General features: G+C 51.7%; 1 protein-coding gene across 1 annotated transcript in view; it reads right to left on the reverse strand.

Moving 5' to 3' along the window:
- The window catches only part of SYCP2 (synaptonemal complex protein 2), a 3,993,018-nt gene that overhangs the window by 822,836 nt on the left and 3,153,163 nt on the right, over positions 1-17,019 (reverse strand). The window contains exon 39 of the mRNA XM_086932653.1: positions 2,883-3,013. Coding sequence (XP_086788779.1) covers positions 2,883-3,013 — 131 coding nt within the window. The remainder of the gene's footprint in view (positions 1-2,882; positions 3,014-17,019) is intronic.

Raw genomic sequence — 17,019 nt, forward strand, 5'->3', positions numbered from 1 at the left:
TTGTATCCGCCCACTGGATGCAGCACGGTAACAGACTGCATCTCCCAGAGTTCATTGTGCCGGGTAAGTGTTGCGTGGAGACTTTTTACTCAAAATTGTGCCCATGTTGGCTTGAGCAGTGCAAAGTTAGGCCCGGTGAATACAAGTGTCGGTGAGTATTGTCTCAGTGTCTCCTCTGGTCCCCGCTACCGTTCACACCCCCAGAATAAGTGTCCGCTGGGCCGTAGGTTCAAAATACAGTGATTTTCACCTCACGTGAAGTCACGCGCTGCCGCTGGCAGTGGTCCAATGCTTTGCTTGCGCTGGATGGCGGACTGGAGCTGTCCCAATACCTTGGGCGAAGAGAAGCTGAGAACAGCAGGAGCCAGTGAAAGCCCCAGTCAACTTGCTGAACGGGGCCCCTTTTCCGCGTCTCTGGCTGACGCGCACAAATTACCAAAACTTCCTTGCAGTGCGAAGAAGCAGAAGAGGCCACACGAGGATTTCTGTAGGGAGGCACTTTATTGACAAGCAGGTGTGGCATGATGCATTTCGGCGAACTCTCGCCTTCCTCAGATGCCGGTGCTTTCCGTGCCTTGCATGAACACCGCCTTAAAGTTTGTTCTTTGCACATCCCATTGGTGGAAATGCTCGCCTCCATCAGAATTGTATCCGCCCACTGGATGCAGCACGGTAACAGACTGCATCTCCCAGAGTTCATTGTGCCGGGTAAGTGTTGCGTGGAGACTTTTTACTCAAAATTGTGCCCATGTTGGCTTGAGCAGTGCAAAGTTAGGCCCGGTGAATACAAGTGTCGGTGAGTATTGTCTCAGTGTCTCCTCTGGTCCCCGCTACCGTTCACACCCCCAGAATAAGTGTCCGCTGGGCCGTAGGTTCAAAATACAGTGATTTTCACCTCACGTGAAGTCACGCGCTGCCGCTGGCAGTGGTCCAATGCTTTGCTTGGGCTGGATGGCAGGACCCGCTGCGATTACAAAAATTCAGCTTTTCCCGTAGGGAAGTTTTTTCCTCATGCACTCCCGTGTGAAGAATTCAAAAACCACACCGGGTTTTAAATCGAATTACAGTTTCTTTATTTCAGCATCCTGCAAAACCTAACGCGTTTCGGTCTCTACGGAGACCTTGCTCACAGGTTAGTGTATTTGACAACATTTTGCTTTGTTAAATAAAGAAAAAAAGAAGGGGGGGGAAACCATTTGGGATTACATCACTTCCTGTAGGTTATACAGGCATTCTGGGACATGTAGTTTGTAAATTTTGTTCACAGATAGCGCAAAACGTTAGTTCTTTTATCTTTTTCAAAGCTTGCATATTTTCCAAATTAAATTAATGTTGTTTATAGTTTATGCATTTAACTCATGCATTTGTTATAATGTTGGGCCACATAGACAATTCAAAATCCTCAACGAAATCATATTAGAGCCCTCCAGTGGGCAAACCTATTTCACACCAAGTTCATTTGTCAATTTTTATGATAGTGCACGAGTTCATAAATTGTAAATTTAAATCATCCATTTTAAATGATATGTTCTTAAGCGACTTAGATAAACATAATTCAAAATAAAGCCCTCCAGTGGGCAAAACCATTCTACACCTTAAATCATTCATCAGCGTTTAACTGTGCATTGTTATTGAATGTTCAAACATGTCCTAAATGAAGAAAAACATTTTGTGAGAATACATTTGTGAATTAACACTGAGTGAGCATCAGTCATTATCTGATAAGCGTGTAAGTACAACTTTACAGGTGGCAGTGTAGTTCTTCATCCTGATTATGCCCAAACGGGCTCAAGGTGCGGAAATTCATAATATGTTTAGACTCTTTCTGCCTCATCACCAGTTCATATATATTTGATTCCAACTCCAGCTCGTTGGCCCTGGATGCAGGTACAGACCACAAGAAAACGCTTAAATCATATGCAAAGGTGGTTTATTGTCCCATCGTCTCCAGCATGACACGTTTCGGCTACATCACTGTAGCCTTGTTCACACCAATATATATATATATATAGCGCACGTCTTGCAACCCATAGCTTTAACGTATGTCTTTGGCTCTGAAAATTCCGACCTGATAAATCCTTGTTTGCATAACGAGTAAGAGAGAACAAGCATTGGTATAGCCAATAGGTCTCGCCTTTGGGACCTTATAAGTGGTTAGCCATGCTTCAGTGATGTTGTTGTACCTAGGATATTGTGCTGCATAACTAAATACTTATAAGGTTGCAAAAGCGAAAACCTATTGGCTATGCCAATGCTTGTGTTTTGTTTTTGTTGCCTAGAAGTTACTTCATAATGACATTTTAGTCGAATCCAGTTAGGGGCAATATAAAGTACACATAGTCCACCAATGTATACCATACACTTTCTCTAACGAAAAGCCAGAGATATTAACTTTGTCAATTGCTGTTTTGATGGGGTCTTATCTAAAATGAAAGCTTCGATAATAGAGGCAGTAGGCATGCACTGTATGAACGGTTGAATCTATCTCCTGACTTTGGATTTTTTTATATTTTGCCGTATGTTAACCTCAAAGAATTGACTGTATATATAAATGGATATGAACATATAACAACGGCACAACAGTAAATCACCAAGCATAATAGTTATGTGAAAATCCTACACATCGCTAATGAAATTCCTTGGAAAATGTATCTCTTTAGCTTTCGATACTTATGTTAATACAACCTTTCTTTCACGACTTCGGTTAGGCTTTATTGCAATTAATGAATCACAAAATACTTTACTGCGCATTAGAAAAGAGCCCTATTCCATGAAATGTGCTACACAAAGCAAAAGTTGTTGAACACCAATATATTAACTATAATAACGAAACAAAAGAAACTCTGCATGTATGAGACCATTTCTCCAAGGAAGATAATTACCTGCATCTTCCTTGTAAACTCTTTGCTAATTTTCTGACACATTGTGCCTACATCTGAACTGCCTGCTTCCCACGAGTCGCAGTCTATAACAGAGATTTCATTCCCCGATACAGTGGATATGCTCTCCGATACTAAAAAAAAATTACAAATAATTTAACATGACCTAATAAGCAAAGTCTCTGCTTGCTTTAGCATTTCTAATATGGTATATATGTTTATAACATGAAAATAAAGGTATTTATGTTCAATTGTGAACTATTTAAGCACTGATATGTACGTATAAAGTTTGTAATGTACATAATCGTTTTTGTTAAAAATGTTTTTTTTCAAAAGAGTCAAGGCCTAAAACGCTTCAATGGCTATGCTTCGACCTCCCGATTGAAACAGTGTTATTCATTAGATCACAACTTTTGCACCATTTTATGGATGTGAATGCACATTCACTTAAAGAAAAAGTTGACTACCTTCGGTAACGTTCTTCCTAGAGGATATTCTAGCTACCTGCAGATTCTTCACCTTTAGAATATACTAGGCACTGGACTGGGTCCATAAACTTTTCCATAGCTGTGGTACACCGACAGGTAGTGCTAACCCGGTGGAAGAGCATAATCATGACATCACCAGAGCCATAATGTTCTTTTTGGGTCCAGACAGTGTAGACGTTCTTTTCACAGATACAATAATCCTATTGGATATGTCTTTACAGCATCTTCAAGAGGAGGCGAAGGAGACAATGGCCAAGAAGGCGGGGAAGCAGCTGGCCACTATGCGACCAACACACCCAAAAGCACCACAACCACCACTACACCCACAGCCACCACCACACCCTCAACTACCCCAACCACCACCACACCCACAAGGACCACAACCACCACCAGACCCACATACACCAAAACAACCACCACACCCACAGCCACCAACACACACGAAAGCACCACAACCACCACCAAACCCACGACCACCACCACCCCACCAACCACAACACACTCATCAAAAGCAACACACTCACACAAAAGCACACCTACACACAAAACAACACCAGCCAAAAGCAAATGCACACACTCACCAGAATATCAAACACCAGCCAAAAAGAATACATCCGGGGCGTGGCTTGGCGGGCGAAGATGGCGGTCGCAGCCTTGTAGAGCTCCCGCCGGCCCGGACTAAATCCGATCATTTATCCTGACCCCCGAGCCCACTGTTGGTGCCCAGTGCCTGTACTCGATCCGGAGAAGTCTCCAGTCTGCATTGGTGTGTGGATCCTGTGATTCCTCCCTTCCTGTGATCGAGGGGAGTCGGCGGCAGAGTGCGGCCTGGTGGCCGGCCGGAACCGGGGTCCTCGAGTTTCGCGACGCCTGGTGGCAGCTGTGACCTGGCGGGTGCGGGTGGCATCCGCTGCGCCGTCCTGGGCTTATTTCTCCGCCGGCGATCACCCGGAGTTTGAGGCGGAACCAGCGACTCCTACCCATCGGCTCTTCCCCTGCACGACCGGCGAGTGGTGGCGGCGTGGCCGGGCCCTGCGACAGTCTGGTGGCGGGACTCCTTGTGCCCGGGGGCGATCGGGACTGGACTGATGGTCGGCTGGCCCCCCTAATCAGCCTTCCCTGGCTAGGCCCGCTGGATACGGCGACCCATGGACCACGGACCCGCTGATTCTTCCTGACATATCCTAGACGGCTGCCCGTGAGGACGAGTGTGGGTGCGGCCTGTCCTGCTGGGGTGACGCCGGGCCTCGATTTTCGCGACATCCGATCGCAGCGTCCCTCCCCGGGGCCTCATCTGGGCCGCCCCGTTCCAGTTCTTGCGACGGTGCCCGAGAGGGGTGTGGGCCCTGCCCGGCGCTTGCCATGACCAGGGACAGAGGAGGTGGCCCGCCCAAGCATGGACCCATAGATAAATTCACAGGGCCGAGTGGTGGCGCTGGGGCGACCGGTGGCAGCGGCGGCCCCGGACCAGACAATGCAGCTATCCTAGCGGCCATAACCCAGTCTCGGGACATGCTCGATGCCAAGATAGGCGCGGTCGGGGCGGATGTCACACTCCTACGCCAGGACCTCCGCAATGCAGTGGAGCGGATTGCTGGGGTCGAAACCCGGGTCACGGAGACTGAGGCGGACATTAGTGGCCTAAAGAAGCGCCTTGCGGAGGTTGAAAGCGTCCAGAAGACACTGGCGGCCCGCGTGGAGGATGCAGAAGGGCGCGCGCGGCGCAACAACCTCCGCTTCATTGGTTTTCCGGAGCGGTGCGAGAAGGACAGCATGGAGAGGTTCCTGACCGGGTGGCTGGAGAGCTGGCTCCCTGAAGGGGCGCTATCTAGGTGTTTCGTGATCGAGAGGGCCCACAGAGCCCTGACCCAGCGGCCGCCGGAGGGTGGGCGCCCGCGGCCGGTTATAGCCCGCCTGCTGAACTATCATGACCGTGATGTTATCCTACGGGAGGCGAGGAACAAGGGCTCCCTCGCCTTTGAGAATCATGCCATTATGATTTTCCCGGACTACACAAAAATGGTGCAACAACAGCGGCACTCCTTCATGGACGCTAAGGCTAAGCTCCGGGGCCTCAAGCTCCAGTACTCGCTCCTGTATCCGGCTCGCTTGCGGGTCATATACCAGTCTCGTACCCACTTCTTTGACTCGCCAGAGGAGGTGTTTCGCTGGACGGATGAGGCAGTGCGACTACGTCCCCACGCCCAACCGGGACTGGACCCGGGCAGGTCTCCAGGTTCGTCGCCGGAGCGGACACAACGCCAGCCCAAGAAGGGCCGACATCGGAGGTCTCGCTCCAAGAAACGATCGGCTTCCGCCTGTGCGTCGCAATCGGGTGGCACCAGGGACTCTGAACACTCCGATGCGGGCAGCTGAACACTGTTGGGCCTCCATACATTCTGTCTGCTGCATATGGACATGCTCTGCCTTGGCTGGTGAGACTGTTTTATTTTGCCCTTGATGTGCCAGCCGGCTCCCATGTGGAGACTTCAGCTATAGACATGGGGACACAGTGTGACTCGGAGGGTACCTTATACGGGCCTCAGACCCTCACGGATGTGAGTGTTGTTGGGGGGGTGGTGAGTGTGCGTCTTGGTGGGGTTTTGGGGATCCATTGGTATGGCGGGCCCTGAGTCCTCTGTTTTGGGCTCGGGTCTCTCCATGCCGCGACAGGTACTTCACTGTTTTTTGAGGTATTGGGGTGGGGGGGGTGGGGTATGGGGGGGTGTTTTGGTGTTGCACTTGTTGTTGTTGGGGGGGCTCTGGGCTGGAACGGGGGAGCTGTGTTTGCGGGCTGGGGGGGTGGGTCCACACGTGTCGGGGGCTGTGCTTTTTGTCGTTTTGCGGGTAGCACCTGGGTGGGAGGGTGGGCCAGATCTTAAACTGTGTGTCGATAATGGCTAGTGCTGCGAGTGTGACTCCTTTGAAGACCCTGCGGGTGGTGACGTGGAATGTGCGGGGTGTCCTGGATAAGATTAAGCGGGGGGCTGTGCTGCGGTGGGGGAAAAGGGAGATGGTGGATGTTCTTTTGCTTCAGGAGACGCACATGCTGGGATCCAAGGCCCTTAGCCTCCAGAGGTTCGGCTACCACCAGGTCTATCATGCTGGCTTTACGAGGGGCTCGAGGGGGGTGGCCATACTGATTCATCGTAGGGTGGCCTATGTCCACGAGAAGCAATGGATTGACCCCCAGGGCAGATTTGTTTTTGTTAAAGGTCTGCTGGGTTCCGAGCCGGTGGTTTTTGGTAGTGTCTATGCCCCTCCCCCCCTGCAGTGGGCGCTGTCTGAACGGCTGTTTGCGTTGTGGGACGAAATCCCCGAGGTCCTGACTGTGGTGGGGGGTGATTGGAATGAAGTCATGGATGTGGGCCTGGACCGCCAGCGGCGAGCGTGTGTGGTACCTAACCCCCCCCCCGCGGCTGCCCCCACCCGGTTGAGTGCGACGGCGCGCAGTATGGGTTGGGTTGATGTGTGGCGGCATTTTCATCCCGCAGTACAGGCCTTCACGTATGTATCGGCGGTGCATGGGTCATTCTCGAGGCTGGATTACTTGTTTGTACCCGGGGCCTGCCTGAGCCGTGTTAGGGACGCCTCGATACTCCCCAGGGGCCTTTCGGATCATTCCCCTGTCCTGGCCACTCTGACCCTCCCCGTTAAACGGCAACCTTTTCGCTGGCGTATGTCCGCCTGGCAGTTGCAGCGGCCGGATTATGTGGCGCACCTACGGGTGGCAATCGACCACTTTTGGCGCGAGAACTTGGTGGGGGGAGCCGATGCCGTTGTGGTGTGGGAGGCGCTGAAGCCCACGATCCGGGGCATCGACATAACTTGGTGTGCGGCCGCTCGGCGGACGCACCGGGAGGCCATTGTGGCTGCCGCGGCCCGCGTGGTGGAGCTGGAGCAGCGTGGTCGACTTGGAGGTGAGGAGGGCGTGGTGCGCCAGCTCCTGCAGGCCCAGCAGACTTACTCCTCGGTCCTACATGAGGAGGCCCGGCAGGCGTGGCTCGCCACGCGCAGTAGGGTATATCAGTGGGGCGATAAGTCCTGCACCATGTTGCATAGACTTTGCCAGGCGACCTTCCAGCCCCTGGAGCTCCCCGGTCTCACGGCGGGGGATGGCTCAGTCATAACCGACCCGGACCGGTTGGCGGCCAGCTTTGCCCGCTACTACGAGGCACAGTATGCCCCTCGCGATCCATCGGGGGAAAGCGGGATTGCCCCGTACCTGGATGCTTTACTCCCGCAGGCAGTCCCGGAGGAGACTAGAACGGCCCTGGAGGTCCCACTTACGTCCGAGGAGCTAGGGGAGGCCCTTGGCCAACTGAACACTGGGAAGGCGCCCGGCCCTAGTGGCTACCCTGCCGAATTTTATAAGAAATTCCACGTCCAGCTGGGACCCCACTTTCGCAATGCGCTGGAAGCAGCGCGGTCTAGGGGCGAGCTGCCACCTGACTGGCGTCATGCTGAGATCGTGGTCTTTTTGAAGCCTGGTAGGGCGCCTGACCGTCACGATTCATACCGGCCTATCTCCCTCCTCAACATCGAGGCCAAGATATTGGCGAAAGCCCTGGCAAACCGCCTTCTGCCCCTCATAGCCGACCTGGTCCACCCCGACCAGGCCGGGTTCATGCCGCACAGGGCCACCCGACACAATATCCGGCGGGCACAGGCAGCGATCGACGCCATGAGTGCTAGGGATGAACAGGCCGCACTTCTCCTTGCGGACATGGACCGGGCCTTTGACTCGGTGAGCTGGGCGTATCTCTTCACCTTATTGGCTCGCCTAAACCTCGGGCCGGTCTTTCTGTCCTATATCCGCCTCCTGTATACCAATGTCACGGCGTCGGTCCGGGTGGCAGGCGCGGTCTCAGGACGCTTCCCAATCGGCCGCGGTACGCGCCAAGGTTGCCCGCTGTCCCCATACCTATTTGCCCTGGCCATGGAGCCCCTCGCAGCGCGGGTGCGGCTAGATGCCCAGCTGCGTGGCTTTGTCTGGAACAATACCCTTACAGATAGAATTGCACTTTACGCGGACGACGTCCTCCTGTTCCTTACGGATCTGCGGCGCTCTGGCCCTCGAATCCTGGAGATTATGCGGGGGTTTGGCGAAGTCTCCGGGCTTACCCTTAACCTATCTAAGTCGACCCTGTGGGTTTTGCATGGCGGAGTAGTGGCCGACGATTGGGCTGCTGATCTACGAGTGGCGACAGACGGCCTGAAATACTTGGGTGTTTTCCTCTCGACTTCGCGGGTCGTGGCCTGGGCGCGTAGTGTCCTGCCGGTGTGGGAACGGGTCCAGGCAGATGTTAAAACGTGGTCCAGGATGCCGCTTACGATCTTTGGAAGGTCGGCCATCTTTAAGATGGTGGCGCTGCCGAGACTGCTGTACCAACTCCAACATTTCCCGCACCCTATCGGCATGGAGTGGTTTCGCCAGGTGAACTCTGTGCTGGGCCGCTTCCTGTGGGAGGGCGGAGCAGCCAGGGTGGCCCTAAAAACATGTTTTCTATCCACCTACTGTGGTGGCTTGGCCACTTCTGATCTCCTCTCCTACTACCAGGCATCACATCTGCTTGTTCTTAATGATTGGTGGTACGGGGACAGGAGTGATCCGGCATATGCCCTGGAAAGGCATCTTATGGGTGACCATACGCTCCACACCGTTCTATACTCGGCGCGTATACGCCGTGGGTTGCCATCGGTGACAAGGGTGGTCTTTGCAGTGTGGCGGCAGTCCTTGCGCCGCATGGGATGGTGGGGCAAGTTGACGGCGGAAACGCCGCTGTGGCACAACGGTCTGCTTCCAGAGCTGGCGACTCTGGCTGGGTTCGAGGGTTGGGAGACTATTGGGATTACTCAACTGGGTCACGTCGTGTCCGGCGCGGCCCTCAAGTCCTTTGCAGACCTCCGAGTGGAATTCCAAATGCCTCAGTCCCAGTTTTTCCGTTACTTACAGCTGCGCCATGCCCTTGCCCCAAGCATTGCTGGCCTTGACTCCCTTCCGGAGTTTAGCCCGATTGAGGCGAAAGTCTTTATGGGTGACCTGGGAGACAAGAAGGTTTCCAGGATCTACCAGACTCTGGTTATTCACTGCTCGTCTACTCTCGGCTCCCTCCGGGAAGCCTGGGAGGTGGACGTGGGCACCCTGGACGAGGACGACTGGAGAGAGGCCCTGGAGTCTCCTCGTGGCACCGCTATCGCGGTTCGGCTCCGTCTCATACAATTCAAGTATCTACATCGTGCCTATTACACACGTGAACGACTGTGGAGGGCTGGTTTGATTGAGTCATCGGAGTGCCTGCGATGTGGGGAAGTGCCTGGCACCTTGTTGCACACAATGTGGTCATGTGGTCGCCTGGCTGGCTTCTGGAGGGGTGTTTGGAGTTGCCTGGCTGAGGTCCTGGGCTGGGATCTTCCCCGTACTCACCGGCTGGGCCTACTACACGTCATGGACGGGGTTGGGGGCAACATCTATAAACGTCACTTATTGCTGCTGGGCCTGGTGGTGGCTAAGCGCGACTTGGCTCGGGCCTGGAAGTCAGTGAGGGCCCCCCCCCTGTCGGCATGGAAGGCGGGACTGGACTATTTTATGGGTCTTGAGAAACCGATTTTTGAGGCGCGGGGCTGCCCACGCAAGCACTTCAAGATCTGGAAGCGGTGGGCTGACTACCGTGGCCTTTCCTTGGAACCCCCGGCGGAACCGGAGGAGGACATTTGATCGCAGCGCTGTCTCTGGCCCTACAGGCACATCCCAGGTTGCTTCATGCCTGCTTCTCTTATATGAACCGTATCTGTATTGCCTCTGTACATGTGTGGAAGGGGGGGGGGGGATAGTGGGTACGGGTGGGGGTGTAGTTGGGGTTGGGATGGGTAGTTGGGATTTTAAAGCTGAGCTTCCTTGATACTTGCATAGTATTTCTTGTGTATATGATCCATACATCGATTTTGATGTGGTGACCTTGGTGTGGGAAGGTGCCTCATGCATGTCATTCTTTTGCTCAATAAACTTGGTTGTGAAAAAAAAAAAAAAGAATACATCCAAACATAGACAACAAACACCATAAACACATATAGACACATACACATCACCCATTCCAGCAATCTTAATCTCCAAAACCCAATCTTCTAACACACCACTCCTCCACTTACTCCTCCCTTGGATTTTTTCTCTTATCTGTCCTTGACCCATTCCAAACCTAAACCCACCCCTCTGAAGGAAAAGCCTTGAGATGCCTGCTCTGTGCCCAATAGACGCCCCTTCCTGAGATGGTTGCCCTTTGGAGTATGTTGAGGAGGCAAGTTATTGGTAACAGAGCCACAAGTTGCAGTTGTTTAAAACTTTTGTTTTCTTATTTTTTTCTATTTTAATTTGAAAAGTTCATGAAATAATTATCAATTAAATATTTTAAATGTTACAAAGTTTGTCCTAACGAACAAGTTACTTAGCTTTGGTAACGATGACATATGTTATTATAGATTCCCTACCTTAGAATTACCCCCATGTTAGACTGGATCTGGCGAATTGTTTCTTAGCAGTACCCCTGGGCATCGGTGGGTGGTATGTGTTCACTCCAAGTCCGTCATTGGTGTCATGGCCACTTGGAAGACGTTGCTGTGCCTACTTAGATGCCGCCCCTGCACAATGACGTCAATTCTGACACGACTTTCCACGCCAGAAGCGCAGGGCCATGAAAGACGCTGAGCACTGGTGCGCTACAACTAGCACCCTGTAAGGGAGTCCCTATCCCTAGAAATCAGTTCATACATCGTTACGAAGGTAAGTAACTTTTTCATCTGAAAGAAACAGCTAGTTATTGATTCCTTACCTTAGAATAGATACTCCGGCAATACCAACCCCGAAGGAGGGTCTGCGAACTAAGGGCCCGATTCACAAAACTAACAAGACAAAATCCTAAACTTACTACTTTTGCTATTCACAGAAGTTAGGATTCTGTCTTAAATTTGTCTTAAGACAAACTTAAGACAGACTTAAGACAGACTTAAGACAAAATCCTAGTTTAAGTCTGTCTTAAGTTTGTCTTAAGACAAACCTAGGACAAAATCCTAACTTCTGTGAATACCAAAAGTAGTAAGTTTAGGATTTTGTCTTAAGTTAATTCTGTGAATCGGGCCCTAAGTTCAAACCACAAAGTCCTGGAAGATCAAACGGTTAAAGTAGCCGTCCCTCTGGACTAGGCCGTCCAGGCAGTAAGTCTGGTGAACGTGTGAAAAGATGCCCACGTGGATGCCTGACAGATGTCAAGAAGTGGGACTCCACGTGCAAATGCAGTGGTTGCTGCCATAGCGCTAGTGGAATGACCACGTAGCCCCACGGGAGGTTCCTTTTTCGCTAAAGTGTAACAGATTTGAATACAAAGCACAACCTATCCAGAGATTGTATGCTTTTGAACAGCTCAGCCTTTCTTGGCACCTACATAGCCAACGAAGAGTTGAGCATCCACCCGGAAATCTTTTGTGCGGTCAAGGTAGAAAGATAGCACACGTTTAGGGTCCAGATGCTGGAGTCTCTCCTCCTTGGAAGGGTTGTGTAGGTGAGAAAAAGGTGGGCAAAGTGATCGTTTGTCCTATGTGAAATGGTGTAACCACTTTAGGGAGGAATGAGGGCCTCATCTTAAGCACCACTTTGTCCAGATGCACAGAGAAGAAAGGGGGCTTAGAAGATAGAGCTTGAAGCTCACTCACTCTGCGAGCAGAGGTGATGGCAACAAGAAAGGCAGTTTTTAGAGTGAGGAGCCTGAGAGGACCGTTGTGAAGGGGCTCGAAGGAAGCACACATAAGATAAGTTAAAATGAGATTCAAGTCCCACTGGGGCAGTATGAAAGGAGATGGAGGAAAGAGAGGAGTAATGACCTCAAAAAATCTATTTACAATAGGGAACTTGAAGAAAGAAGGCTGACCTGGTAGCCAAAGGAAAGCAGAAATAGCTGCAAGGTAGCCTTTAAGAGTGTAGATACTAGTCGGGTTAGGAATACACCTAACCTGTAGGGATGTGCGCACTCTTTCACTTGGAACAATCTTGTTCCTACAGTCTCTCTTCAAAATAAAACTCTTGCAAAACTTTATGATGAACTTTTTCAACAATCAAATTTATTCTTCTTCATGATTCCATAATTCTTTTTAATCTTTATTTGCTCATGATGATGCTTATTTCAACACCCATTGCATTTTGGGTCGTCATGGAGTCCCTTCTTCAGGGGTCTCTTAAACCGCGTACGCTCACCGCTTTCACTCACCCCACAACCGCCTGCAACAACCTTTCGCTCACACGGATCATTTGTAATGATTAAAAAGAATTACGGAATCACGAAGAAGAATACATTTGATTGTTGAAAAAGTTCATCATAAAGTTTTGCAAGAGTTTTATATTGAAGAGAGACTGTATAAACAAGATTGTTCCAAGTGAAAGAGTGCGCACATCCCTACAGGTTAGGTGTATTCCTAACCCGACCAGTAACTACAGATTTGGAGAAGGCACTGTGACTCAGTGTAACAAATGTAGCATCACTACAGAAAGTGTGAAAAGGAAAGGAGAAATTTAGAGTAAAGTGTTGTGTGCATGGAGCACCGGTGTTGCTGTAGCCTTTAAGAGTGCACATAGCAGAGCCCTGCTGGGCTAAAGAAAATACATACAAAAGAACCTCTGAAAGAGGATTCACAGCTCTTGCTGTGCACCATGTCACAAACTTGTTACATTTACAGGCGTAGACCGCTTTAGTGGTGGGACGCCTGGCTGTCAAGATGACATTGCAGACTGTTGCCGCTCAATCTTCACGCAAGGAGGTGGAGGCTGGACAGGTTCGGGTGAAGAACCGTCTCCTGCTACTGTGACAGAAGATCCTCCTGAATGGGCAGTCTGATCGGAGGATCGATGGCCATGATCAGGAGCTCGGGGTACCAGACTCTTCGTGCCCAGTCCAGGGCCACAAAAATAACTTGGGCAGGGTCGCACTTCATCTTCTTCAACACTCAGGGCAGAAGTGGTACAGGTGGAAAGGCGTACAGGAGGACGCAACTCCACTCGCAATGAAAAGCGTCGCTGAGCGAAAGCCGCCTTGGAAACTCCAACGCGCAGAACTGCTGACATTGCGCGTTCTCTTTGGTGGCAAACAGATCTAACCAAAGGCTCTCCCCACCACTGAAAGAGACCTTGCACCACCTCCGACTGAAGACGCCATTCGTGATTTACCAAGCACTGATGGCTGAGTATGTCCACCCTGGCATTTAGAGAACCTGCCAGGTTTTGAACCACCATGGTTGTGCCCTGATATCTGGCTCTGTCCAGAGGCGAAGAGCCTCTTAACATAGGGTCCTAGATTCCACCTCACCCTGTTTGTGCAATACCACATGGCAGTGGTGTTGTATGTGAACACCTGCACAACTTTCCCTTTGAGGGAAAGTAAGAAATGCTTTCAGTGCCAAAAGGATCGTCCAGAGCTCCAACAGGTTCATATGGAGCTTGGACTCCACCGGAGACCAGACACCTCTGATCTCTGCCTCTCCCAGATGGCTGCCCCATCCCAGGAATGACACATCTGCCTCCACCTTTAGATGTGGTTGGGTAATGGAGAGGGACCTGCCCCTACCCTAAGCTTGATTCATTAGCCACCACTGCAGTTGTTGCACAGTGCCCTCCGAGGTCTGGACTTAGTCAGAAAGATTCCCCTGATTCTGCGCCCACTGGGATTTCAGGTCCCACTGCACAAGTTACTTACCTTCGGTAACGATATATCTATGAGAAACAGTAGTTGGTGTTAGGTTCCTTACCTTAGATTATCCCCAGGCGTAAGACTGGATCTGGAAAGTTTTAGTCAGCAGTACCCCTGCGCGTCGGTAGGCGTCGTCTGTGACTCCGCGTCCGTCGTCGTGATCGCCGGGATGACGTAGTGGCAGTACTTAGATGCCGCCCTCGAGCGCTGACTTCAGTTCTGTACATAGCTTTCCGTGCCAGGAACGCAGAGCCGTGCAAGAAACCGACCCTGGTGCCATTAAACTAGGGCCCTCAAAGGGAGATACCTTAACCCTAGATATCCGCAGAACGGGGAGGATGGGTGGGGTGGTAAGAAATCTAACACTAACTACTGTTTCTTACAAATATATCATTCCCGAAGGTAAGTAACTTGTGCATCTGAAAGAAACAGGTTAGTGTTAGATTCCTTATCTTAGAATAGATACCCCAGCAATACCAACCCCGGTGGTGGGTCTGCAAACCAAGATCACACAAGGAAGTCCTGGAGAACGGAACGGACGAAAAAGCCATCTCTCCGGACTTGGCAGTCCAGGCAGTAGTGCTTAGCAAAAGTGTGCAGCGAGGCCCACGTAGCTGCCTGACAGCTGTCCTGCAAGGGGACTCCCCGACCCAGGGCAGTAGTAGCCGCCGTGGCCCGAGTGGAATGGGCGTGCAGCACCACAGGAGGCTCCTTTTTCACCAAGGAATAACAGTCAACGAGAGATGGTCCGCTTGTGGACCGCCCGTCTCTTCTTAGCGCCCACGTAACCAACAAAGAGCTGGTCGTCCACCCGGAACTGGCGTGTGCGGTCTAGATAAAAGGAGAGCGCACAATTTGAGTCCAGACGGTGGAGCCTCTCTTCCTCTTTCGAGGGATGCGGAGGCGGAAAGAAGGTGGGCAAGGTGATGAACTGCCCGATGTGAAAGGCCGTAACCACCTTGGCAGGAAAGAAGGACGAGTCCTCATAACAACTTTGTCCGGATGGACAGAGAGAAAAGAAGGTTTAGAAGACAGAGCCTGGAGCTCACTCACTGTTCTGGCAGAGGTGATGGCAACCAGGAAAGCAGTTTTAAGCGTCAGTAGACAAAAAGGACAATTATGAAGTGGCTCAAACGGAGCGCATATCAGATAAGTAAGTACCAAGTTCAAGTCCCACTGAGGGATCATGAAAGGAACAGGAGGGAGCATGGTGTGATGCATTTCAAAAACCTATTTACAACAGGGGACTTGAAAAGAGAAGGCTGGTAAAGAAGCCTTAAGAAGGCTGAAATGGCAGAGAGATAGCATTTGATAGTGCCCTGAGCAGAACCCTGCTGGGCAAGAGAAAGAAGGAAGAGGAGAACCTCTGAAAGAGGGGCAGAAAGTGGATCCACAGCCTTTGCTGTGCACCATGCCACAAATGTGTTCCACCTGCAGGCTTATACCGTTTTAGTGGAGGGACGCCTGGCTGCCAGAATCACATCACAGACTTCAGAGGCAAGTCAAATGGCCTCAACTGTTGCTGCTCAATCTCCACGCATGTAGGTGTAGACTGGACAGGTTCGGGAGGAGGACCAGCCCCTAGTGCTGCGACAGAAGGTCCTCCTGAAGAGGCAGATGAATTGGGGGATCAACTGATATACCGAGTAGCTCTGGATACCAGTATCTTCGTGCCCAGTCCGAAGCCACAAGGATGACTTGGGCCCGGTCGCCTCGGATCTTCCTCAGCACTCTGGGCAGAAGTGGTATAGGGGGAAAGGAGTACAACAGACCACAGCTCCACTCGTGACGAAAGGCATCGCCGAGCGAGTGCCGCCTTGGAAATTCTAACACGCAGAACTGATGACATTGCGCGTTCTCTTCGGTGGCGAATAGATCTAACCGAGGCTCTCCCCACTACAGAAAGAGACCTTGCGCTACATCCGAGTTCAGACGCCATTCGTGATCCATCATGGACCGGCGGCTGAGTTCATCCGCCCTGGCGTTCAGGGAACCTGCCAGGTGTTGAACCACCAGGGTGACGCCCTGGTGTTCCAGCCATAACCAGAGGCGTAGAGCCTCTTAACAAAGGGTCCAAGACCCCACCCGCCCTGTTTGTTGCAGTACCACATGGCAGTGGTGTTGTCCGTGAACACCTACACTACACTTCCCGGGACAGAGGGAAGGAATGCCTTCAGTGCAAGTCGGCAGCTCCAGAAGGTTTATATGGAACCGGGACTCCACCGGAGACCAGAGGCCTCTGATCCCCGCCTCTCCCATGTGGCCCCCATACCAGGAGGGACGCATCCATCACCACTGTGTGTTCCGGTTGGGGAAGGGAGAGGGATCTGCCACTGCCCCAATCTATTTAAGTGGGCCCATTGCGTGAGAGCGCTGCTACTGATAGCTCCCACTTTGCTAGTGCTGCTGTTTACCGCATATTATTTTCATTTTGGTGTGCTTGAGGGAATTTGGCGGGGAGTGCCTAGCATTGTTATTTTTCTTTTCGCCTCATTCCAAGGCCCATAATTGTATTTTAAAATATCGAATTAACCTTCCGGTGCTCGGCATTGCTCGGGGCGTGCTCCCTCTTGCCTCGGCTCCGCAGCACTCTTGTCATTACTTTCTGCTGGGTAGCGGCCATCTTGGACGTGACATGCGCTTGGCACGGTCAGCGGTCCATTTGTTGCACGCCACTCCCCAGCACTGGCCACTCCCTATTTAAATGGGTCAGTGCTGTACGCGCAGCGGGCGAGCGCAGTGGGGGCGCCTAAGGCAAGCCCGTCTGCGCCCGTCAGCGCCAAGGCAGGGCTCAGGGAGGGCCATGCTGTCGGATATGATTCCATTCAGCTTGCGTGAACCGGTGGCTAGGCTGGACCAGACCTGGTTGGGTGCCCCTTCCGTACGAAAGAGACGAAAAGAAGACTGGCGCAGTCTGGAAGACCC

The sequence above is a fragment of the Lissotriton vulgaris genome, chromosome 7 (genome assembly GCF_964263255.1).
Source record: "Lissotriton vulgaris chromosome 7, aLisVul1.2, whole genome shotgun sequence".
NCBI classification, from domain to species: domain Eukaryota; kingdom Metazoa; phylum Chordata; class Amphibia; order Caudata; family Salamandridae; genus Lissotriton; species Lissotriton vulgaris.